The sequence below is a fragment of the Phycodurus eques genome, chromosome 6 (assembly GCF_024500275.1).
Source record: "Phycodurus eques isolate BA_2022a chromosome 6, UOR_Pequ_1.1, whole genome shotgun sequence".
Classification (NCBI taxonomy): Eukaryota; Metazoa; Chordata; class Actinopteri; order Syngnathiformes; family Syngnathidae; genus Phycodurus; species Phycodurus eques.
The window spans coordinates 29798154-29825477 of record NC_084530.1 but is presented as its reverse complement, the minus strand read 5'-3'; the positions used below and the strand labels follow the sequence as shown (position 1 = coordinate 29825477).

The following is a 27324-nucleotide window of genomic DNA, read 5'->3' as shown; positions in this document are numbered from 1 at the left end:
TTCCAGCATTCCTTGTTTCCACGTCACTGACTCATAGTAAGCCTCGACCCTGTTCTGATTATTGACCTTGCCTTTTTGTCTCACGTTTTTTGTATACTGTTGCCTTTTCGGATTGCCTGCCTGTGTACCGACCTCTGCCCGTTTATTAAACCTCTCTTTTTTAAACTGTCCATTTGAATTGGAGTCGTGCATTTTGGGGTCCTGCCCTTTGTTCCGTTCATGACAGTTAAGGTGTTAAGAGAAGAAATTTGAGAGAAGCTAAAAATACTATGCACATGATATAAGCAGACTCAATTCCAGTAATTTATTCAATTTCTGTTTGATATTCTTTGAAAACTTGTGAGACATTGTCCTCCTGAAAGCCGTCACCTTATTGTGGTGGAGGGGTTTGTATGCCTCAATCATCCTAGGAGCTAAGTTGTCTGGGGTTTCCCCTGGTAGGGTTACCCATGGCAAACAGGTCCTAGGTGAGGGAACAGACAAATCACGGCTAAAAGACCCCTATGATGAAAACTATAAATGGATCTAGGTTTCCCTTGCCCGAACGCAGGTCACTGGGGCCCCACTCTGGAGCCAGGCCTGGAGGTGGGGCTTGAAGGCAAGTGCCTGGTGGCCAGGCCTGCACCCATGGTTCCCGGCCGGGCACAGCCCGAAAGGGTAACGTGGGTCCCCCTTCCCATGGGCTCACCACCTAACTGTTATTTGTGCCTATGCCTATACCCTTTTTGGAGTCCTTGGAGGGGGTGCTGGAGAATGCTCCTGCTGGGGACTCCATCGTTCTGCTGGGGGACTTCAATGCTCACGTGGGTAATGACAGTGAGACCTGGAAGGGCATGATTGGGAGGAACGTCCCCCCGATCGGAACCCAAGCGGTGTTCTGTTATTGGATTTCTGTGCTCATCTGTGTGTTCGGTGAGGCCATGGAGAAAGACTTCCGGACGGCTTTGAGTAAATTCTGGTCCACCATCCGGCGTCTCAGGAGAGGGAAGCAGTGCACCTTCAACACTGTGTATAGTGGGGTTGGGTTGCTGCTGACCTCGACTCAAGACGTTCTGAGCCAGTGGGGAGAATACTTCGAATACCTCCTCAATTCCACCGACACGCCTTCCCATGAGGAAGCAGAGTCTGGCTTCTCTGAGGCGGGCTCTCCTTTCTCTGGGGTTGAGGTAACCGAGGTGGGTAAAAAGCTCCTCGGTGGCAAGGCCCCTGGGGGTGGATGAGATTCGCCCAGAGTTCCTAAAGGCTCTGGATGTTGTGGGGCTGTCCTGGTTGACACGCCTCTGCAACATCGCGTGGACATCGGGGACCGTGCCTCTGGATTGGCAGTCTGGGGTGGTGGTCCCCCTTTTTAAGAAGGGGGACTGGAGGGTATGTTCCAACTACAAGGGGATCACACTCCTCAGCCTCCCTGGTAAGGTCTATTCAGCGGTGCTGGAGAGGTGGGTCCGTCGGGAAGTCGAATCTCAGATCCAGGAGGAGCAATGGGGTTTTCTTTCTGGCCATGGAACAGTGGACCAGCTCTACACCCTCAGCAGGGTCCTCGAGGGTGCATGGGAGTTCGCCCAATCAGTCTACATGTGTTTTGTGGACTTGGAGAAGGCGTTTGACCGTGAGCGTCCCTCGGGGAGTCCTGTGCAGGGTGCTCCGGGAGTATGGGGTACCGAATCCCCTGATACGGGCTGTAAGACCAGAGTCAGAGTTTGGGCCGCATATCCGGCAGTAAGTCAGACTCATTTCCGGTGAGGGTTGGACTCCGCCAAGGCTGCCCTTTGTCACCGATTCTGTTCATAACTTTCATGGACAGAATTTCGAGGCGCAGCCGAGGCGTAGAGGGGGTCCGGTTTGGTGGCCTCAGTACTGCATCTCTGCTTTTTGCAGATGATGTGGTTCTGTTGGCTTCATCAAGCCGTGATCTCCAACTCTCACTGGAGCGGTTCGCAGCTGAGTGCGAAGTGGCTGGAATGAGAATCAGCACCTCCAAATCTGAGACCGTTGTCCTCAGTCGGAAAAGGGTGGCGTGCCCTCTCCGGGTCAGGGATGAGATCCTGCCCCAAGTGGAGGAGTTCAAGTATCTTGGGGTCTTGTTCACGAGTGAGGGAAGAATGGAACGGGAGACCAACAGGCGGATCGGTGCAGCGTCTGCCGTGACACGGACTTTGTTATGATCCGTTGTGGTAAAGAAGGAGCTAAGCCGAAACGCCAACCCGGTGAGGTGTTCCGGGCACGTCCCACCGGGAGGAGACCCCGGGGATGACCCAGGACACGCTGGAGAGACTAAATCCTTCGGCTGGCCTGGGAACGCCTCGGGATCCCCCTGGAAGAGCTGGATGAAGTGGCTGGGGAGAGGGAAGACTGGGCGTCTTTGCTAAAGCTACTGCCCCCGCGACCCGAAAAATGGATGGATGGATGGAGATATTGTTAAAAATAAATTAGATGTATGAAAGAGGTGCAGTGCAAATCACTTCCACATTATAACTTCATGATTACAGTTTATAATGAATGCTTTATTGTGTTTAGGTCTTAGTAGTTTTGCACTTGTTTTTCATACTTGTTTGACAGTCAAGAACATAAAAATGTTACTTCAAACATTGCCTATACAGTGAAAACGTAAATTCTGCTGAGCAACAAAAAAAAAAACACAACACGTCAAGGAAGAATGTTCTAATATTTATGGCTCAAACATCAGAGCACTGACTAGGAATCAAATCAGATTTCTCTGGTGCTATTCGATTCTCAGACTTCACAGACTTCCTATTTGCATTGTATCCGATGATTGCTTTGATATGCGGTGACAGACTTGCTGTATTTTCTTTCTTTGCCATTCTACCTCAGAGACGGCATCACGGCATTCTCACTCAATTTTGGCTGGAATTTCATTTATCGAGTTCGAGTTTCATTTTATTATCAAGGAATGAAAAAAACAGCAGCGAGGTGAACCATCTAACAAGAGCTCGTGTGTTCCGCTGTCATGGACCAGACGATTTATGTGTGCTGCAATCTATACAGCTATAAAAGTTATAAAAGAATATTTTGCAGCTGAGATTCAACATATTATAGAAAACCCATCCCCACATTCCCTGCATGTGTGCTTTTATAGAGGCGAGACTTTTTCTCTTCAGTGCTCCCATGTGACTGAAATGTTGCCTCACTTGAGGCAGGAAAAGTGCAGCAGCTTTTCCTTAGATTGTCAAAAAAACTACTCAAATCACACGAATCAGCCACCCCCTAAAACACCCAGCGTGGCTTTTGGAGGTCGAAGCACAAACCCTTTTTGCACATTACAATTTATTTTCAATCAACCCCACATTGACCCTACTGATGTATTCTCCATCCTCATGCTAACTTCGCAATATCACACCTTCAAGTCCTTGGCTTTGGCCAAAAATGTTGTGATGTGTCCCACTCGGACTGTTTCAACTGGCTTTAGAAAACAGAACTTGGATTTATGACGTGGCATAGCGATTGAAACACAGCAAGGTCACGGTTTAGGTTGTTGTCCCTGTGGACAGACTTCACGTTTGCACTGTTGTTAGAGTTCAGGGAATAATGACCTTTTGTTGAAGTATGTGGCAAAGTATGACAGTTATGACTAGAGGTTCAAAACAGCTTTACCGACTTTGGTATTAGAGTAATTCACCACATATTCGCGGTTTACAAATTCAGCTATTGCTGTTTTTATCTGTGGAACATATCCCCAGCTGTTTTTTGCGCTCGTTCTGAAACGTTTCACGATGCCACAAGATGGCGTCAAAGCCCTGTCTTATAGGAAAGTAGTACATTGGTGTCAAGGAAGGATGTGCAAGTGACTGTGAGTGTCTCTCGACTTGTATGTTGAGGAGAAGCTATGTTTAGCCTGGGTTGTTCTGAGAGTCTTCTCGCATGTGCACAAACTTGGGATGTATTTTTTTTCTCAAATTATCTGAAAACCATGTTTTTTTTACAGTGTGATGTAAAATGAGTCTGAAATGATATTCAAATGTTTTGGGATCACAGTTTTGGGTAAAGGCCGGGTTTGTGGTATTATTAATATTGGCAATCCTGAACATTTTGGGGAAGGTGTCAATTAACCGTGTTTTTTTTCCCCCCTCAATTTGCAATAGTGCGCGGACCCGGTCGCCCACGAAAAACTGCGAATTATGTCTGTTTTGTTTCAAAGAGGTGGGACAATATACTGGACACAAAGTGAGGTGCAGTATGAAATTTAATACAAGAGTTGTATAAAACTTTCTGTCTTTACAACTAAACATTATTTGATCTTTGGATATTTTTACTTTATTGTCGACATCCATTTATGCATGAACAAATGCATGGAAAGCCAATGAGGTTTCTCATTGTGGTTGTAGCTGTGTTTGCTAAATTGCTAATACTGTGCACCATTTTCTTCATGTGCGATTCATATGAAATACTTCCTGTGTCATCATGTGTTTTTATTGCGTTGGTGTGGATTGGATTGAGTTTGTTACCTTTTTTTGTCAAGTTTTCCTGCACCTCATGTTCATGCCTTGTCTGCTCATTTGGTTTTCATCCCCGCCTACTCGTCAGCCCTCGTGTCAACCAATCAGCTCCCTCTCGCCACTCGCGTCTTGTCCAGGTGTGCCTCGTTGTCTCGTCAGTTTGCTTGTATCTAGTTCCCTGGTTTTGTTCAGTGTTTGTTGGATTGTTGTTGTTGCTGTAGTCATGTATGCCTTGTCATTTTATGTTCGTGAGTTTATTCTGACAATTTTTTCATTTGATTCTTGGTTTTCTTGGACTTTGATACTTTAGTGTTTAGATTTTTCAGTGATCCTTACTGCCTTTTCTGTGCTGGGGTCCTCCGTTTGTGCCATCACCAAGAATCATAACACCCGGGTTGTATCACTTAGAAATGCACCAGTGATGTATGCCAATGTGCGTTATGTATTAAATCAATGTACTGCTAGACAATTTATTTGTGTTCATAATCTGCTGCACCTCAAATCATGCAGCGGGCTAAATCTCGGGCTATTGTCTACACAATGCACAACAGCTGTCAAAGTGGAGGAAGCGATCAATGTAACCTACAATTTCAGTAAGTCCAAGAAAAGTCAAATTGTAGAACATTAATAGGGATGAATAGAGAACTAAATGTATTGTAATGTTAGCAGTGTACACGGATGTGTATTGCATCAGTCTCAGTGATGGAGGTGCAGACTGTACTACATGTGCATTTTTTAAACCTGAAGTATTTTATATACATTACACTTCAGGAATAATGCATTGCGTTGTAAGTCTTTGTTATAGTTTTGTGGTACACACGGCAGTCTCGATGACAAAACATTGTGAACGTCCGCTTCCTGTGGTTGACTGGTGACCAATTCAGGGTGTCACCTGGAACGGGCTTTCTTCTCCCCATGACCCTGAACTGGATAAGTGCTTTCCATTTTCTGGACGGCTGATGGATATTGCAGGACGCCAGTTCCTCCAGTTTTCTTGGGATTCTTTGATGCATAATTATAGAAGTAGAAAAACCAGGAGGAACACTGCGGTGCTCTCCATGGGTTATGTCAAAGAAGAATGTTCCCCGTAATGCATGCATCCCTTGGCCCTGAACTACTGACAAACCGTCACTCTATGGAGAAGCTGCTGTGTGTCCTCAAGCTAAACGGTCTTTGTTTCAACTAATCCCGCCTAAGCATCAACAGCACCATTTGCATATGTCGACTTATTATTTAAACATTGATGCAAATACCTTTGACTGAAACTCATCTTGTGGCGTTAAAGCTAAAAACCTTCTGTGTGCTAGCGTATCTGTCTGTACACTGAGTGTTTTTAAAGGACCAAATATATTTTTTTCATCATTCCCATGTCTGTACTGTCAGGATGCATGTGCAGGTGCACAAGCTAGCGAGCCGCGCATGTGTGCGAGCACATCCGCGGCAGCTTTTCCTCACAACGGTGTGATTGACAGAAGCCATTAATGGGATTAACTCCAAGAGGGCCAGAGCTCCCTCTAGCAGACTTCAAAGTGCAGCGGCAACAGGGGGGAAATACGCAGACAAAACCATCGGGGCATCTGTGCACTCACTTGTGTGTGCATGCAAAAATTGAAGCAAAAAATACAAAATAAATATGGCGCACATTGCTATTCCTGCAATTGACTACATTTACTGAAAATCTGTTTTCCCAATAAGTGTCCATTATTGCAGTGGAGGTGGCACGGTGGCCGACTGGTTAGAGCGTCAGCCTCACAGTTCTGAAGACCGGGGTTCAATCCTGCGTGGGTTTTCTCCGGGCTCTCCGGTTTCCTCCCGCATCCCAAAAACATGCATTAATTGGAGACTCTAAATTGCCCGTTGGCATGACTGTGAGTGCGAATGGTTGTTTGTTTCTATGTGCCCTGCGATTGGCTGGCAACCAGTTCAGAGTGTACCCCGCCTCCTGCCCGATGACAGCTGGGATAGGCTCCAGCACCCCCGCGACCCTAGTGAGGAGAAGCGGCTCAGAAAATGGATGGATGGATATTGCAGTGGAATCTTGAAGTGCCCCTCACATCGTACAATGTAAAGTTGAAACTTTTGTCTTCTTGCACGATGTCGCGCGTAACTCCAGATGCTAAATTCCTGTGAGATTTACGGACTCCAGTTCGCTGCACACCACCAAAGGCATTTGACAATGAGGAGAAATAGAATAACATCCACAATACCAACACACAGTCGACTTGCTCCCCAATGCAAATTATTCACGTGGGTGCTTGTTGGAAAATCTCATCTCCGTCCAGGACAATTTGGAGAATTCCTAAGTGGCATTTAGTCATTATGTGAAACTCGCATCCTCCCGACCTTTGTTCGTTCGTTCGGTGCACACCATCTAAGAGTAAGAGTAAAGCTTTCGGGATGGCAAAGGTTCATATCTTGATTGAAGGATTTGATGATTGTATGGTTGATTAATGGATTTGAAACACCAACAAATCTCAGGTTGAGCATATGTCTCCCAGTCAATCAAATCTTATTACTCGCATTTCGCATCAAATCATGCATGACGACAGTTCAAATGATTCAAATCTGAAATTGCACCAACTTAGGGACATTTTGCTTTGTAATATTATTAATAAACGATATGCTACATATGATTTTCCGCACTTCTTTCTCCTACTTACTACTGCACTTAAGTGTAATTGCTACAGTAGGCTGTTGTTTGCTTCAGCAGTAACCCAATGAAACTTGCATGTTTTCTTACCGATAGCAATGGGAGCAAACAAGGTCGAGAGGAAGAGGAGGCATCTGGTCCACATGACGTTCGCTTGGCCCGGAAGTCGAGGAGGATGTATTTCCTGCTTCTCACAACTTTATTGCACACGGGCCTGAAAATGAACACACAAAGCTGCTTTCAATCTCATCGTACATGTGGATACTGACAATAAAAGCCATTCTATTCTATTCGATTCAAAGTCGTGAGAAAGATATACCAGATGATATATCATCTGTGTGATTATTATTGTGGTTATACTTTACAACAGTGTCGAACTGCATTGAAAATAATAGAAAAGAGGTTACAAAACGTAGAGAACCATCTTGATCCAAGTAATTGCAAGCTTTGAGTACTTCTAATGAATTTATTTCACACTTGTAATGTGCGGAACACACTTGGGAATGGTAAAAGCCTTTTTAATAATTTATCAGTAAAAAAACAAATACTTCATCTTTTTGCACTGAACTGTACACACACATGCAAACACTAACCAGCCCGCGCTGCTTTCTGTGTTCACGCATAGCCTTCTAGTTTGCTTCGTCGTAATCTAATAATCGTGTGCAATATGTTGAATATCAACAGAGTTTGGGGAGCAGATGTTTAAAAGAAAGTACAAATCCATGAAAATCTAATCAAAATGACACAGTGGCTCCTGGTATGACAAAGTTTCAATCGTACACCTGTCATCATTCTTCTCAAATCTTCACGTCTTTGCACATTTGCATTATCTGACATTGTTTATCTACAACTGTAATTGCAAAAAAATGTTTTGCGCAATTGAAACACAAACGCGAATGCCTGCGTCCCAAGATACAAGTCCTTCTGCCAAAAAAAAGACCAAATCTGTGTTGTTTTAAAACAAGAGAAATGTCGCTTCATATTGAGAATAATTGTGCCTAAATCTCAATTAGGACACACTTCAATTAATGTCCCACATCAGCTTAAAAATGTGAAATGTATTGATGCTTGAGTCTAATTGTGCATGCCACGGTCTAACAACGATGAAGAAATTAATAAGAGTTCTTTTTTAAAGCAGCGATGGATTGGAAAGCATAATTTCTTCTGCTGTTTTCCTAAAGTGATTAAAAACTCAAACTCAGCAAACCGCCAATCAAACATTTGTCTTCTATACTTCTGAATTGCCAACCTGCCGACCTTATTGAGCTCTCATTCCAGTGAGAAATTTCCAGCTGATGTCCAATTCAAATAACCAAACGACGGTTTGTGGGAGCGCTTTAAAAGTGACAGCGGCTCAGATGCTTCACAGCTCTCGCAGGGAAGCTGAGAGGAGCGCAGGCAGGCGGACGGGACAGATGGAGCAAAGCAGCAAGTCGCAGCCATGGGAAATATATCATGTGTAACAGAGACTATTGATCAGGGTGACCATACAGTTTGGGGCCCAGCAGAGACTCAGAGCATCTCCATCACGTTGTGCTGTGCCGGCAAAAAAAGTTGCATTGCTTCTGCTGCAACTATGATGTGAATAGCAGGTTTCTATTTCATATATTTAAAGTGTCAAGCTGACACGCTGACCTTCTGTAAGCACCAGAGACATGCTGCATATGCATAATGCATCCTCTGAGCATCCACATTGACAAAAGGCTTCATGCCAGAGACAGTGCAGAGAGACACGTGCACACTTGAGATTGCGGTCATCTGGGCTTTTATTGACACTCTGCTTTCCAAGAGGTCCAAATACATTATGAGAAATTGAAAATTCACTTGAAATTACGGTAATGCATTTGAATTAGCAGCTGCGTGAATACTCGGCCTGTTGCAGATTACTATACTGTACATCTGCAGGCTGTTCTGTATACATTATACTGTATATGGGGCAATAATATGAGGTGGAGTCATAATGTCAACTTTTGACCTTTTGAAAAAAATATATTATGCTCTCTTTGGGCAATACAGAATCTGATAAACCGTTTAGGACGCATTTTGGCAAATAGAAATATACGTACTTTATATACTACGACTATCAATGAACTCCTGAAACATGATTTTGAAGTCACTCTGGCTGGTCACGCTATCTTGCACGTGACCTCAAGAGCTCTATCTGCTCTACGACATATTCGAGGTGAAGTTTCCATAGTGGGCTCATTTCATATCTTCAGTACCTGACAAATCCCTAATGGCACCAACAATAGATGAGCGCTGTATTGTGGAGCCGTTCAAACGGCTCAACAAGCTGTCCCATTTTGATTGATTGCTCTCTAACTGGCTTGAGCATGAGCAATCTGACCAGCTGTCCCTCGGTTAGACACAGGCGGTACACGCTGACATATGGCCGGACGCCACCAGCCACAGCATTCCGCTCGTCCATAATTCACAAGCTATTCTATCACGCCGTATGCCGCCGCCGCCGCGCCGTCTCCCCTATTAGTTAATTAACCCTTTCGTTTCCACCAGGCTCACGCTTGACTTTGCACACGGGAACAGTTGCGTGACTGCCCGAAGCGAGTCTGAGTCTGACTTGAAACCGTTCAAGTTCGTAATGCACGGCGGTCTTACATATGCCGGGCTAATGATGTTTTTTATGTTGCTGCGTTTTCATCGTTTCTTCGTCGTCTGTGTTGATGGGTTAACCTACGATAATGTAGACAGGCAGAAATGGTGCTAATGGGCGCAACATATGTGTTGTGTTCATCACGCACAGAGGGTTTGGAAACGTCGTGCGCCCCATCTGAACGCGCTCGGCGTTCCGTTGATACAATAACTGAGGTGTATAGTTCACCGATGAGTGCTCTATATCTAACCCTTCACTCGTTAGTTATGTCTTACGATGTAAAAGTTGACATACCAAATGATAAAATGGAGAAAGCATCAATTTGCTGACGTGTTTCAAGCTTCGGTGGAATTGCTAAAGAGAAACACCTCCAAATTTCTACAATGTGGAGTTCATATTTGCCTGAAAAACAAGTTGTTCAATCCAACCACGATGTTCCCTCTCTGTTATTTATAGTGTGGTTAATTTCTTTTGATACTTGGGAGAATGTTAAACTGCTGAAAGCATTGTCTGTTGTGTTAATAAAGTTTTTTTTTGTGATGTCCTGCAAGGAATTTATTCACTTTACAGTACTCAGATTCCAGAAAAATGGTTTTGAAATTTGAAAAGGTCCAAGCCAGCGTCTCGGTACGGATTGTGTTCAGCTTTGGAGTCGAATTGTATTTCTGCCTCTGTTCCACACATCTGTTCAATACATTTGGAAAAGAAAGTCGACATGAGTAAAACAATGTGTCTGAATTTATAATGCATAATCCAATCACCAATATATTGCATGCCTCGGAGAATTAGTATTTATGTCCTGTATGTTCTGGTTGTGAATAATAACTCATTGCAGGCTGTTGCCACGCACACAAGAATAGATTGCAAGCATCTATGAACTAATTGATGTTGTGCAGATTCTCTGCACCAAGCCGATCTGACCCTGGCAGTCAGTGAGCGTGTTTGCGTGCGTGCGTGCGTGGATGTGTGTGTGTCCTGTCTGTCGCAGCACTCCTCGTTCGGGGATTCTCTCTTCCACTAATGAGTGCTGACCGGACTAGGCTACCTTGTCAACAGATGTCACATATGCACACACACACATGCTCGCACACGCGAAACACACATTTCCACACATGCTTATCACTAGGAGACCAAATACCCGACCTCCCCCCGCAACCTTGAGGCAGAAATTCGGAAATGTGCCCATGCTATGTCTGCAACACACCCTGCATCCAGGCCCGGGAATAATATCGTGTGCACGTGTGCGCGTTTGCGTGTGTGTTTGGGGGGGGGGGGGGCGGCGTTTAAACTGAAAATCCCATCATTTCCTTGTTCATTGCGTTTGCAGGTTTTTCCTAATTAGAATTCAATCAAACAGCGGAATTCACCCGTGACAGACGACAGTAAAGACGTGCATCATTAGCAAATCACAAGTTTCTGAAACAAATGCTAAAAACACTTGATGACAAATTGCATATTGTAATTAAAGAGCCGAACAGAAAAATACACAAGCAATATTAGTTACATTTCTAAATCTGTGAGATCTATATCCCAAGATAAAGAGATGAAACACTTCCAAAATTGTCAGTCAATACTGACCGTCATGCTCTTAATAAATAATTGTGTTGCACCTCATTTGCATAAATAATGATCCACTTTAATATTGTAATGCCTTGTACCGCTGCAAGAGGGCGCCTGCCAACAAATGCCTCTTTTATTGCTCTTCCTCCACTTCCTGTCTTTCTTGAGACGCTCACTCGTTTGTGCTCCATTGGAGTGAAAAGTCTGAGCGGAGCAAAGCTCAGGGGGACGTGCGCTGTGTTCAGTAAAATGGCATGTGTCTGCCAAGCTATGCTAAATTACCTCCAGTTGGCTTGCTAGGGTGGGTTAACCCACCACGGACCCTTCTTGTGTGTGCGTAATGAGGTTGTGTGGGTGACAGAGAGTGAGAGGGCAGTCAAGCACATCATCATCAGCCCCAGACTGGTAGACAGCCTGAAATTTGATTCGAGTGACACACACACTCGCGCAGGTAGCTCAAAAAGACAATTCGGGACGGGCGGGCGGGTGTTCGTCGCGTTGCCTGTAATGAGGGAGACGAGCGCTTGTAAACAAACCTGCACAGTGAAATGCATCGGTCGGCTGCTGTGCAAATACACCAAACGCACACATTCGGACCACCGCGAGTGCTTTTGAATGGAGACCCCCTCCCCTCCGCTTGTAATTGCCCTCCGCTGATAATGATTAACAGCGAGGGGCCCCCGAGAGTGACTGGGGGCTCGGCACAAACTGTCAGCTCCCGAAGACGCGGACGTCTCGACGTGACGGCCTCAACATGTCTCCCCGCGCGTGTGTCGGCTGCCCCCTTCGACCAAATAAAAATCCTAATTAATAAAGAGTCACAGTTTTTCTTTTTTTTTTTAATGTACCGGTCAGGGTTGAACTCTCTTTAACGTGACAAACAACAAACAACTTCCTCGTTAGGGGTGTGCAATACTGCAAGCTTTGGTATCGATCCCATCCATCCATTTTCTGAGCCGCTTATCCTCACAATGGTCGCGGGCCTGCTGGAGCCAATCACAGCTGTCATCGGGCAGGAGGCGGGGCACACCCTGAGCTGGATACAAACACACAACCATTCGCACTCACATTCACACCTACGTGCAATTTAGAGGTGTCAATTAACCTAGCCTGCATGTTTTTGGGATGTGGGAGGAAAACGGAGCGCCCGGAGAAAACCCACGCAGGCACGGGGAGAACATGCAGACTCCACACGGGCGGAGTCGGGGATTGAACCCCGGACCTCAGAACTGTACGGCAGACGCTCTAACCAGTCGTCCACCGTGTCGCCGGGTATCGATCCCATAGCGAGATTGTGTGTGTAATGAGTTTCCTTCTAATGAGCAATAAGATCACCGTTTTAATTTTTGCTTTAAATGAGATGTACAGTGAGTATTTTTGTTGTTGTTGTGGCCATGTTTGGGCAGAGGCGGTTGTGTCCACTTCGCAGATTAGCGTAATCCATCGACGTCAGGCTCGCTTTGAAATGGCGGACAGGTGTATTGATTGCATTGGCAGATGTCTGTTACCAATTAGATTTTTGTCCCTGGAACAGATGATTACCATTTCCATAATTTGCGTGATCCGAACAAATCGGACGTCGACCGTGTTGATCCCTCGTACACGCCGGCCTGATGCAGTTTGCTGCAATATGGCTCCACCCAGGAGTTGTTTTCTACGCTACAGTTGGACGCACGCACACACGATGAGATGGGTGAGGGGGCTGCTGCGTCGCTGTAGAAATGTGCGCCATTGTCATGGTGCCCTGAAGACAAGCGGCCTGGCTGGCAATTTATAACATACAGTGCAGTGTGCCTTGTAAATCTTTTTTGTGTGGCTTCCCGGCAAAGAAGTGCGGGAGTGTTTCGCCTCAGAGCAATAGGTCACCCCGACATCAGCCCCACGCGCTGTGGTCAGTTTAAAGTCAGGCAGCGTCTGAATAGCCAAATGTAGCCTGATATTTTGTAATTCCATCTCCATCATTCTTGCTTCAATTGACCGTTTTATTCATTTATGGTTTTAACATTTAAATCTCTTCATACGTTTTTGAAATGAAATGAATTGTCTGTGACAGACAAGGCTGATGTTTGGCCTCATTGGAATCCGCATAAAAAAAGTATATTTATAATGTGTGAATGCCAAGAGATGAGATTGATTCTAAAGCTATTTACCACGGTCAAATGTCTCTTATCATATTTACATTTGGATTTTATCACCCTTAATATCAGTGCAGTGAATGCTGAGTTAATGCAAGAGAGATTAACATTCATACTGAATGTTATTCTGCAAATCAAACCAAGCTAAATGTTTCACGTCATTAGCGCAAAAAACATTAACACTTATGAACAGATTCTCACCATTCAAAGATAATGACTGATTACTGATTGACTACAATCCAAAAGACATTTTGCTGCTGAATTATTCGGGTTCAATGGCCTCTCTTTTGAAATATTGCCCAGTAAAAATGTCCAAATGACAACGTACGTCCAGAAACAATTGAAAACCCTGTAATATAAATGCTGGTTGGAAAAAAAAAAAACAACAAACACCATTTTTCTGTCCTTTGTGATGAGCATGTACATATGCTTTGTGTTTCACCATTTTCACAACCAGAGCTTTTAGAGCATTTATACGGAAACAGTGAAACGGCAAAAACTAACTACTACATTTAAAAATGTTTTCAGGGATCGTACAGTTGTTCCAAAGCGAAATATAAACAAAAATTCCACTTCGACTCGACCTTGCGGTGTGATATTCTATGATGTGAAATGATGCATTAACCAATGAACAATACAATACAATCGATGTATTTCTTTTTTGCTGTTCTTTTGACTTTATGACAGGATCGCTCGGCCTTCGTAACCAATTTCTGGGGGAATTTCTAGATACAAAAATATTTTCCCCCTCCAGAATAGTTCAAAGCAATGCGCTCAGCACGCCCTCCTCTGCCTCCGTGTTTGGCATTCAGTGCCCGTCAGAAAAACGCGTGTGGGCGAGTTTCGGCTTTGACAGGACCACTGCCGTTTCCGCGCGGCTGCCGCGACCGCTCCGAGGATGCTCCCGGAAATCCGATGCGCCCAAAACCACCCTGAAAATCCGGCGCCGACAACCTCGTCTATATGCTCCGGCGTTTGGATTCCTTACTGCCCGGCGGCTATACACCACATTCTGATCCGACGTGAACTTTCTAATGCTCCCGTCTAATCAACTGCACGCGCCCTCCTCCCCTCATGAGACTAGACGGGCATGGAAGAAGGGAGCAAGGAGGAAAAGGGAGCGAGATGAAGAATATGAGAGAAGATGAGAGCGATGGGAGAGCGAGATGAAGGAGATAGGGAGGTCAAGAAGGAAATAGGCTGAGGAAAATTGAGATGAAAGTGTGGGATAAAGCAGTGACAGAGGGATGGAGGCTACAGGATGGATGGAGGGAGTCGGTGGGAGTGGGAGTGCCAAAAGCCATCGGAATCAACCAAATAACCCTTCGGTACCCGACCATAATTGGACACAAGTGTAACAACTTAAGACCAAGCCAAACTGGGTACAACTGCACAATTCACTCATTCACTTTGCTCGAGAACGGAAATAATGTTGAGCGTCAGACGGCAAAAATAATACGAACGGTAAGTTAATCGCTCCACAATGAGCGGGCCTTTGCAAAGACTGCTTTGTTGATTCTGCTGTTGTAATTGCTCTCATTGCTCTTGTGCTTGAGAACTCTGTGCACCGTTTGCACAAATGTCACTGTACCAAATTATTTATTTCAAACGGCTCTAAATTGCTAGAGGACTCAATGTCATTGTCATTGTATCAGCATTACATTAGGGGTAACCTTTGATTGCTCAATGACTCGCCGTAGTGTGTTTTTATGTTTTTACGGTGTATCTCAAAAGTATTTTGTGTCACAATGGCTGTCTGTTGTCGTACTAGAACGGCTCCGACGACCCGAGACAAATTCCTTGTGTGTGTTTCACACACTTGGCAAATAAAGATGATTCTGATGAGATGTGGCAAATATATATTCAGCAGTGTAAATGTTACACACAAAGCAACATTTGGTATTTGTATTTTTTTGCAGTGCTTGACTGCAACAATACAGGTGGGAGGGACAAAGTCTCATTTCATCGTTCGCTGGCAGCGATTTCGAATCAGCGTGAGAAGACGGAACATTTGTCAACAAAAAAGGTGGCGATTGTGGCTTTGACGAATCAGCAGAGCTCATCTCACTCCGGTTAGATGCCCTTATACTCCTGTCGACTTTTTAGCGCTCATCTCTGCGCATCTATAAGGAGATTCGAAAACGCATAACACAGCGCCTATTAATTGATTAGGGTCATACAGAAAAAAAATGAATGAAGGAAATCAAAAACAAGTCGGTCTACTTGTCTTTCCGTCCGTTTCCGGACAAACAAATAGGCTACCGATCTTTTGATAAAAAACTATTGTAAATGTACTAATCATAATTTCAAAAAACAACATACTACCACTACGTTTTCTTCTGTACTTTGTGTTGCTGAAATTTTAAATATCAGGCTCTACATTCCTGTAGTGACACCTTAAATTGCTTGAGTCATACAGATTGGTTTATATAAAAAGCCAGCAAACGTGATATGACAATATAAGGCATCATTTTTTTTTTTTTTTTTTAAATGTTGGCACTGGCACCAATAGTAGGTGCTTAACATTCTCTTAAAGTATACATTAGTTGAAAAACGACCCCAGTGACTACATAGCTTTAGATTATCATTATGAATTTGTGGAAAAGAAGCTCACTTTTACTGCTCATATCCAGTTACGCTAATGGCATTTTAATTGCGGATTAGACTGTCGATTAGTCATTGATTAACTGTCAGGTTTGTTATTTGTGATGGTAGGTTAAACGCTCTAAAATATTAATTTGTAGGGACTGAGATGTTAGAAAGATGAATTCAAGACAGTCTTTCTCATTAAGAAAGTGGGAAGAAGAAGGGGGTGGGGGGATTCCCTTATGGTTTTATGAGTGTAAATATAATGTTGTTAAATGCCTCCACCGTTGTCGTTCGCTCGCATTAGGGGAGAGTTAATGGTTTACAAAAGTGCCTGTGATACGATCAATGATGTCAACTGGAGATGCAGTGATGTTGATTCCACTGCCACAGCCATTGTTTTCTTCTCTTTGATTCATCTGCACTGTCCGTCTCACCCTCGCTCGCCTCGCTTCCTCAGTCGCCGGGCTGCAGACCCAGTCCTGTCACAGCGTATCCATCAAAGCGCTGCCTTAAAGCCACAGGCGCGCCCGGGCGAAGTTGGCGCGAGTGTGGATGCGTGCGGTCGAGTGTTGTCATGTACAGTAGGGAGAACGGCCACCTCAGCAGTGAGTGGAGCCAGACGACGACGGCAGGAAATGACGTGTGTGGCCTAGATCGAAACTCTCGTGAACTCGTTTTGCCCATTTAGCATTTTTTGTTGTCCCTTCATTTCATTCCGTCACATAATTATTATCCCTATGGAGAGCTGCCAATGTTTGGGAGTGACAACTTGAAACAATATACAACAATAACGAATGATCTTTGCAAACGCAATGAAAAATCATGTTTGCCAATGTAAGACCACTGTTAGCGGGTGCCCCGAAGAGGTCAAGTGCAATAGAGAATGGATGGATGGATTGGTGAAAAGATAGCTTAATGAAAATCTATTTTCCCAAAGTTGCGCGGCCTGCAACTTCATTTCGCCCAAATCATATCACAATTGGAAATCTCGCATCCCCTCAGTCAGTTAACTTTTGAAAACATGTTGAACAGATTATTTGAGTTGAATTTGAAATTATGGGACAGGAGGGGGGGACGATAATCAAATAAATGTATTATCACACTAGCTCGCGCCTGTTAAAAGATTAGAAGAAGTGGGAGAAATATCTGAAGTCATTATCGGACCAAATTATTCTTTTTGGGTTGCCGTGCTGTTTTGAGAACTGCATGTGCACAATTCTTATGGATCACAAATCATGCCAGCGCGGTAAAAAATGCATCCTGTACGTCCTTCTATCATTTCATGTCACCTTCGCAGGACAACAACGGTCTTAGAGAATATTCTCATTCATCCAGATCATTTCATTCTGGGACTGGACTTCATCTTAGAACACCTCGACAGCGCAGCGACCTACACGAGGATCCTCTTCGTGGACTTCAGCTCAGTGTTCAACACCATCATCCCTGAACTCCTTTCCTCCAAGCTTCTCCAGCTCAGCATCTCACCTGCCATCTGCCAGTGGATTTACAGCTTTCTGACGGGCAGGACACAGCGGGTGAGGCTGGGGGAGGCCACCTCATCCACACGCAGCATCAGCACTGGGGCACCCCAAGGTGGTGTCCTCTCTCCGCTGCTCTTCTCTCTACACGAACGACTGCATCTCAACCCACCCGGCTGTCAACCTCCTGAAGTGTGCAGATGACACCACCGTCAGCGACCTCATCAAAGACGGTGATGAGGCTACAGGAAGTGGAGCGGCTGGAGCGGCTGGAGCTGCGGTTCCACAGCTGCCCCTCACGCTGTCCAGCTGCCTTGTGCCAACCGTTGAGACCTTCAAGTTCCTGGGAATCTCTCAGGACCTGAAGTGGGCGATCAACATCAACTCCGTCCTCAAAATGGCCCAGCAGAGGATGGACTTCCTGCGGCTTCTGAGGAAGCATGGCCTGCCACGGGAGCTGTTGAGGCAGTTCTACACAGCGCTCATCAAATGAGTCATGTGTTCTTCCATCACAGTCTGGTTTGGTGCTGCTACAAAGAAGGACAAACTCCGACTGCAACGGAAACTGCTGAAAAGATTGTCGGTACCCCCTTCCCACGCTTGAGGATTTGCACGCTGCCAGAACTAAGACACGAGAGCGTGCAAAATCCTCTCGAACCCTCCACATCCCGGTCACCAGCTCTTCCGGCTCCTTCCCTCAGGTAGGCGTTACAGATCATTGCAAGCAAGAACTAGCAGACATTCCAACAGCTTCTTCCCTCTTGCCATGAACTTCTTGAACAGCTAATTTACAATTCCATTGCAACATGCCGCCAATTTTTTGTCTTGAGTTTGTTGTCACATTTCTGTCGGGCCAATTATACATTACTCGTGGACTCACTGTAGTAGTTTCGCCATGCTGCACTATTTGATTATCTGTTGTTGACCAATACTGGCCATTTATGCCAGAGTAGCATCTGCACCACTTGCACAATCGACAATGTTCCAGATTATCGCACTACCAGTCACTTTAAACTGCGTACATTCCTTGAAGTCTCTGAGCCCTTTGCACAATGGTCATTGCACTGGACTATTGCTATATTAGTCATTCAAACTGCTCTAATTGCTAGAGGACAAGAACAAAATAAAATGTACCGGCATTACCAGATTACTAGCAACCTTTTATTGCTCAGTGACTGTTTTTCTCAATGTCTTTATGTCTCAAAAGTGCTCTCTGTCAATTGAGTGTCTGTTGTCGTACGAGAGCGACTATTGTGTTCCTTGTGTGTTTTTTTTACATACATGGTCAAATAAAGATGATTCTGATTCTTATCTGTGCCTCAAAAATAAACCAGTTGTTGTCCTCCTGGGATTAACATGGTTGAAATTACCGTACAATGAGGGCTAAAACAAGAGCGTGCAAAATCCTCTCGGACCCTCCACATCCCAGTCACCAGCTCTTCCTACTCCTTCCCTCAGGTAGGCGCTACCGATCAATGCAAACTAGAACTAGCAGACATTCCAACAGCTTCTTCCCTCTTGCGATCAACTTCTTAAACACCTGACCTACAATTCCATTACAACATGATGGCAATTTTTTTACTTGAGTTCGTTGTCACATTTCTGTGGGGCCAATTATGTATTACTCGTGCACTCACTGTAGTTGTCTCGCCACGCTGCACTATTTGCATATACTGGCCACTCGTGCCAGAGTAGCATCTGCTCCATTTGCACAATGATTGAGGAGTATCTGCAACATTTGCCCAACCAACACTGTCCCAGATGATCGCACTACTCGTCACTTTAAACCGCATACACTCCTTGAAGTCTCAGTGCCCTTTGCACAATGGTCATTGCACCGGACTATTGCAATATTACTCATTCGAACTGCTCCAAGTGCGAGAGGACGCTGCATCTTTTTGCACAATTGTCAAAAAAATTAAAATAAAAAATGTACCGGCATTACCAGATAACTAGCAACCCTTTACTGCTCAGTGACTGTTTTTTTTTTTTGTCAATGTCTTTCTGTCTCCAAAGTGTTCTCTGTCAATTGACTGTCTGTTGTCGTACTAGAGCGGCAAATTCCTTGTGTGTTTTTGGACATACTTGGCAAATAAAGATGATTGTGATTCTGCTTCTGAATACAGTCAGGGGCGTCAAACTAGGGGGGAAAGGGGGACAAGTCTTTGGGGGGACCAAAGCAAAATATTACAGGGAAGGAAACTAAACTACCGATAGAGGGAGGCATGCTTTGCATGCCTTCTTGGTGTCCTCCAAAGTCATTCTTCTGATCCGACCTTCTATGTACAAAGGTTTGACCATCCATTAATTTCTGTTCAATTGCATACTACCACATCCGAATGAGTCTTGCCTTTTAAAAATATAACTCATCAATTCGGTACCAAAAGTTTGCAATTTTAATATAGTGGTCATCTTAACCAACCAAAAATTCCAAATTGCTGTCTTTAGCCGAACATTAATCGCTCTCTATACTTTACTCTTCTTCTTTTTTTCTGCCTGCTGCCTCCGCCTTTGTCTTCCTCGTCATCCAATCCAGCTGTGCGTGATGCTCAGCAAAGAAGATTAAAAATGTTCGCTATCCTCAGGCTCCTTACATCTATTGTTCTCCCGTTTCATGAAACTTCTAAAGATTCAGATGACCTCAATAAAGGAACAATGTTTTAACTTTGCCAGAAATACTGTGACAGACTTGGTCCCAATCAGCAATTTTCAGTTATAACAGCGTGGATGCAGATTTAGCTGATTCAGTTAAGAAACAAAATAATTTTTCGCTTGAGATGTTAGGGCCCTTCCCTTGCCACTTGCATTTCAGAGCAGGTAGGAACTTGGTGGATCAGGGTGTTGAAATATTTATTCAAAAAGGCCCTTTCCAGACCGAGCCCTGTTCATAATTCAATAATGCATGAGCACAATGCTCGTATAAAACATCCACTTAACGTTGGATCGTCTAACTGCTGAGAAAATGGCATCAGAAATATGGAAGAATCCACCTAGGACAGTGCATTCATTTTCCACATTGTCAACTTGACTCACAAGTAAGAAATTCACCAGTGGGTGCTAAAAAAACATATTTCTATTTAGTGGAGTGACATTAAAACTGCCTCTTTTGGAGTCACTTTGACAGCCGTGCGGCTCAGCGCAACCGTGTGCATAAAATGTCTGGTGACAGATGTCCGCAGTGATATTGGGAATATTTGTCAGCAAACACGTTCGTCAGATATTACATTTTCACGTCTAGCTACGAAACGAATGGAGAGCCGAGAAGTGATTTTCTTCAAAGTATACAGGGACTGAGGCGACGCAGCAGCACTTATTCAGAAGTGTACCTGGAATATTATCAGATAGAAAAAAAACGAGCCATTCATTGTCCCTGCAGAGCTTGAGTTGAGCTTTAGAGCACAGCTTGCAGGCAAATGCTGGGATCCGAGTTCACATATCCACCATTGGCAAGGCCAAAGCTTCAAACTCTTTTCCTATGCTTTGAGACATATGTTAAATTTGTTGGGGTTTTTTTCCAGATAGAAATATTCAATATTGTTCATTTGCATTCTTGTGTCACCGTTCCATGATTGCGAGGGCACGTTATTATTTTCTGCACGAGCACCGAGCGCACAAACTGTTGCATTTTTGATAAGCTGCATCCATCACTTTTCCCTAAATAGCACAAAAGCGATGATACAATGAGCTCCGGCAGGACATACGGCAAGCGATTTGGAAGCAATCAGCGGAGACAGTAAAGGTAAACACGGACGCTAAATGTCAGCGTGGTGATTGCACTGCTACAATATCACCTCAGGGCGCAGGACCCAAATAACTGAAATCAATAATTTAATCATTTCATATTCAAATCACGCCTGGGAGAGATCTGGATCCTATTGCGGTCTCATATCCCCCGTGAGCTGATATATTCCAATCAGCAAAGGGGCGCCAGCATTGAGAAGACACTCATTCAAAGGAACAGATGGAGGACAACCGTTACGAGCGTGCATCGCTCTCCTATAAGGCAATATTTTATGGTTATTGTGTGCTTTATATTACGCTATACGTTTAATACACCATATTTTACATGCATGTGTTATTGTTTCCTCATATCATACAGGGGCACCAACTTCTCTATAAATACACTGGTTGCACTGCTTCAAATGGGCTCTGACAACAATAATTCAAATATTGGGTAGAAAAGCTCAGTGAGCATGTTGAAATAATACCAGTTCATACTTTACAACATATTATAACGATCCCCAGAAACCATGCAAATATGCCCCACTTGAATTTAGATTAGCGACGGCACTGCTATTGCTTTTAGTGTGAACAAAATATATAATAACAGAAGTAATGCAATGAGATTAGCTTAAAATATAAAATGATGATTACTTATGTCAACCAGTTGCATTTAGGCCAATACAAAATGTTATCTTTTATTTTCTATTGAAAAACAAAAGGAAAGTGTGAGGAATGTCTATGGAAACATAAACAATATTAAATGCATATGTATGCACACTAATTTTCTTTAGTTTTGTGCTCGTCCCTCAGCATTTGCAAAACAAGCCAGAATTTGGAATATTTCCCTCACTGTATTGTGACACTACTTTTTCCTTACAGCCTAAGTGAAAGAGAATCGTTGTGTAAGTGTGTGTAGACTCCATGTTTATCAAAGTTTAATTGTGCAGGAATATGTGATGAAACTTTCATTGCTCGCTCCTCAGATCATTTATGCAGGGAGCCGCTCGAGGTCTTGAGCACTGATTACCAGTCAGAATAAGTTCTGAACAGATTCAAGTTTTGAAGAGCGGATTGAATAGAGGGCCACGCGTGGATGAGGCACAGGATTTTAGCATGAAACATAAAATATAACCATTTGAACAGTAGCAGTTGGTGTAGTCTCAGCTCGTGATACTACTCCGAATTCACATTAGACCTGAGTTTACCCAATGAGCATTAGAACCCAAAGTGGAGCGACACAAAAGCAGGAGAAACAACACGGGAGAGCGAGTGAAACGTGGCAAACTTGTTTGGTCTCACAAACAAGATGGCGTATCCTTTAAGGAATACAGCGGTGCTAAATAGATGTGCTTTTTCCAAGTTGTTGACAAAAGCCCTCTCTGAAGGCTATTTCCCTGTTGTCAAGTGTGTGGATGCGTGCGTGCGATGAAGCGCTGTGCGTGTTCCTCACTCAGGTGGCAATGTACCGTATTCATGCTCACAAGTGACGTTTGTGTGTTTGCTAAGCCGGTGCATTGTCTCGATCCTTGGAGGGAAATTAAGGCTCCACGAGGGACGGGCTGGTATCTTTGGCGCAGTCAAGGATGCTCAGAAGATGCAGTCAAGGATCATACAACCCCAATTCCAATGAAGTTGGGACGTTGTGTTAAACATAAATAAAAACAGAATACAATGATTTGCAAATCATGTTCAACCTATATTTAATTGAATACACGACAAAGACAAGATATTTAATGTTCAAACAATTAATTAAACTTAATTGTTTTTAGCAAGTAATCATAAATTTGGAATTTTATGGCTGCAACACGTTCCAAAACAGCTGGGACAGGTGGCAAAAAAGACTGAGAAAGTTGAGGAATGCTCATCAAACACGTGTTTGGAACATCCCACAGGTGAACAGGCTCATTGGGAACAGGTGGGTGCCATGATTGGGTAGAAAAGGAGCTTCCCTGAATTGCTCAGTCATTCACAAGCAAAGATGTCCAACAGTTAAAGGACAATGTTCCTCAATGTACAATTGCAAGGAATTTATGGATTTCATCATCTACGCTCCATAATATCATCAAAAGGTTCAGAGAATCTGGAGAAATCACTGCATGTAAGCAGCAAGGCCGAAAACCAACATTGAATGCCCGTGACCTTCGATCCCTCAGGGGGCAAGGCATCAAAAACCGACATCAATGTGAAAAGGATATCACCGCATGGGCTCAGGAACACTTCAGAAAACCAATGTCAGTAAATACAGTTCGGCGCTACATCCGTAAGTGCAACTTGAAACTCTACTATGCAAAGCAAAATTCATTTATCAACAACACCCAGAAACGCCGCCGCCGGCTTCTCTGGGCCCGAGCTCATCTAAGATGGTAAAAAGTGGAAAAGTGTTCTGTGGTCCGACAAGTCCACATTTCAAATAGTTTTTGGAAATTGTGGACGTCGTGTCCTCCGGGCCAAAGAATAAAAGAACCATCTGGACTGTTATGGACGCAAAGTTCAAAAGCCAGCATCTGTGATGGTATGGGGCTGTGTTAGTACCAATGGCATGGGTAACTTACACATCGGTGAAGGCACCATTAATGCTGAAAGGTACATACAGGTTTTGGAGAAACATATGCTGCACATCCAAGCAACGTCTTTTTCATGGACGCCCCTGCTTATTTCAGCAAGACATTGCCAAACCACATTCTGCACGTTTTACAGCACTCTGGCTTCGTAGTAAAAGAGTGCAGGTACTAGACTGGCCTGCCTGCAGTCCAGACCTGTCTCCCATCGAAATGTGTGGCGCATTATGAAGCGTAAAATACGACAATGGAGACCCCGGACTGTTGAAAAGCTGAAGCTGTACATCAAGCAAGAATGGGAAAGAATTCCACCTACAAAGCTTCAAGAATTAGTGTCCTCAGTTCCCAAACGTTTATTGAAAGTTGTTAAAAGAAAAGGTGATGTAACACAGTGGTAAACATGACGCCGTCCCAGCTTTTTTGGAACGTGTTGCAGCCATCAAATTCTAAGTTCATGATTATTTGCTAAGAACAATAAAGTTTATCAGTTTGAACATTAAATATCTTGTCTTTGTAGTGTATTCAATTAAATATAGGTCGAACATGATTTGCAAATCATTGTATTCTGTTTTTATTTGTGTTTAACACAACGTCGCAACTTCATTGGAATTGGGGTTATACATTAGCGGGGAACAAAGTTCAAAGTTGGTTGGCCTACCTGCTACTGACAAATACTCGCTGTGAAATAATACAGAAGTTGTTGTTGGTTTTTTTCTGCTATTTTTTTAAGCAAACTTCAGTCTCAACCAGGTGTGTTAAGAGAAGAACTATTTGTCCATAAGTTAAATGTTGCTTCTGCGGTGAAACAATGAAAGCTTGAGATTAATAGACCAAGAGCTTCCATTATAGTTCACTTTCAATGGTGGACTCCAAAACCAAAACAGCACATGATTTCATGCTGCCAAGTCATGAGCCTCATTTAAACCGGCTCATTGACCAAGAGAAAAAAAAATGTGTTGCATGAATGGCTAAGGCGGAGTAGCTTGAGAGGAAGGAAAAGGTTGGATGGCTCTTGCACATCGAACACAGACGCAGCTGGCCTCTGCTCTGCGAAGCCAACGCCACCCAAATGTTCAACTGGAACAACTGAAGGTTAAGTGCTGAGAGGTCAAAGCCCCGGTGGTAGTTGTTGAGGGATTTCAAGTGCCGAGATTTTCACAGCCGCTGTAATAGTCGGATTCCAAAGCATGACCTTTCATTCCCAAGATCATTTCCCGTGAGCCGATACGTCACCGTGGGTATACGTTACGTTACAATACAAGTCCAAAGAGGCCTAATGTACAGATGGAGGACTCGGATATAGCCGGCCTGATAGATCGCAGAAAAGCCAATACTGAGATAACTTGCATGATCATTTGTTGACAATGCGCCATTATTTCACGAGCTGAATTGAATCATATTAAATCCCACCACCAATTAATCCCACCATCACCCCATTATTTTTTCTCCTTGTCATTGCAGCTGACATTGGTGAAAACAAATTTTCCGACAGGAAATATGGAACTGCAAATAATCTTCTCTATAGTAAGTACAGTAAGTAAGGAACTAGAAATAATCTCTTCCAAAAGACACAAAAAGACAAAGAAAAAGATGATGAAATTTAATCTGTTGCTTGCTCAAGTGACAGCTGAAGCAGCAATTTGTGATTAAATTCCTAATTCTTTGACATTCAGGGCGACTTTGGAAGTTCCACTAAATACTGTATTTAATAATTGTTTCCTATTTATGGAAAGACCGTCAACCAGACAAACATCTAATGATTGATTGATTGACTGTGTAATGATTGTTGTTTGCGTGGTTTATATTATCTTTAGTTTTGTTTCATGTTATGTCTTATTTTCTTGTGATCCATGTTGTTCATGTCTTGTCTCGCTCGTTCGGTTTTCGTATGCACCGTTTCTCGTCTACCAATCAGCTCCCTCCCGGCACTCGTGTCTCGTCCAGGTGTGCCTCGTTGTCTCGTCAATTTGTCAGTATTTAGTTCCTTGCTTTCGTTCAGTCTGTGATGGAGCGTTGTTGTCAACTGTCACGGTTCCTTAGTTATTTCCTTCTGTTTGTTTATTGCTTTGTGTTTAGATTTTTGGAGTTTTTGTCTTTTGAAAATATTTGTTTTTTTTGGGGGGGGGGAGTAATTCCTGAACACTTGGCTGTCTCTCTGCTTCCCTGCTCTTGGGTCCACCTTTTGCTTCACCGCCACAAAAACTGTACCAGACTTACTTGTGTATTTCTTGCGACACTCTCACCCCCGTTTCGTCTTCCATCACAGCGTCTATCAGGTGTCATTTTACAGAGACATCTGCTTAGTGTCCTGCTCTCTAAGCGTGTTTGGGTGCATATCGGCGTGCGCACATATGTGCACACTAGGGAAGATGCCTGTTTTTAATTGTGCTAGCCCATCTGGTGGTTCTTGAGAACAGGCTTGCATCTTACAGAAAAAAACAATACAGAAAAAAAAAAAAAAAACATGCGGGCACACAAACACACACACTCCACAAGTTCTTTCCTCCAAGCCCTCAACTTGGACCCCGCACAAGCTTGTACCGTTCCTCGAGCAGCTGGAGGGACAGCATTGACTGGCAGAGTTTCCAATATGGACCCCTTTGTTTTAGGACAAAGGCCTCTCCACTCAAGGCAAAGGTCATATTCTTGAACAATAAGCTTGTTTTAATGGGTACTGATGGCGGGGGAACAACAGAGCATTTACATGTGTGTGTGTGTGTGTGTGTGTGTGTGTGTGTGTGTGAGAGAGCCAATAAAATGAGTGTAAGGGCTGATGGAGCTGGCCTTTGAATCATAATAGCATACAAATGCTAATATACAGTACACTCACCGAGCAAAACATTCGGTTAATTAGAAAGTGTTCTCGGTATGAAGTGGAGCGCCACTGTGAGCCACAACAATAAACAAATTGTTAATTAATACCTTGCTGACTGTGTCAGTCAAACTGAACATTATTCGTTAATGGCGGAATTTATGATTAATGCCAGCGGCCATTTCAGCTGTATGGTACACTCAGGGCCACACTATGTATATAAATGCAACTTTTTCATTTGTATGATTATCATATGCTGTATTATTGGCATTTGTGCATGGAAATATTCAGGTCATATTTGAATTAATAAATGAGTATCTCGTTTTCTTAGTCCACCTTGTGATAATCTTTACATGCGATCATTTATTTACACAATGAAACCGATAGTGGTCATGTCTGATAATGTATGAAATTAAGTTTGCGTAAATTTGCACGCAGAGCGAGAAAAACATGCCTGCCTCACATCCCAACATGACGACTGATATGTCCCCTTTCCTGTTGTTCTTTCTTTGCTTCATTGTCTTGGATAAATGAAGCATTTGTATTACAGAATTAGATTTCAAAAGGGGCATTGCGGCTCTTGGGAGAGCCAGGAAGGGAAACATGAGGGGTGACACGCTGAACAGGAAGTTCATTAAGGCATACGCCAACGCATATCCACACAGATAGCTCGTACACAATATTAGGTACACTTGCACGATCTCATTCGGAAGCCACTAAACGTTCTTTGTTTTTACAAATCATGTTCAGTTTG

General features: G+C 43.7%; 1 protein-coding gene across 1 annotated transcript in view; it reads right to left on the bottom strand.

The window, feature by feature from the left end:
* The window catches only part of adgrl3.1 (adhesion G protein-coupled receptor L3.1), a 146915-nt gene that overhangs the window by 98860 nt on the left and 20731 nt on the right, over window positions 1-27324 (bottom strand). Inside the window, 1 exon segment of the mRNA XM_061679024.1 lies at window positions 7195-7318. Coding sequence (XP_061535008.1) covers window positions 7195-7249 — 55 coding nt within the window. The 5' untranslated portion in view covers window positions 7250-7318.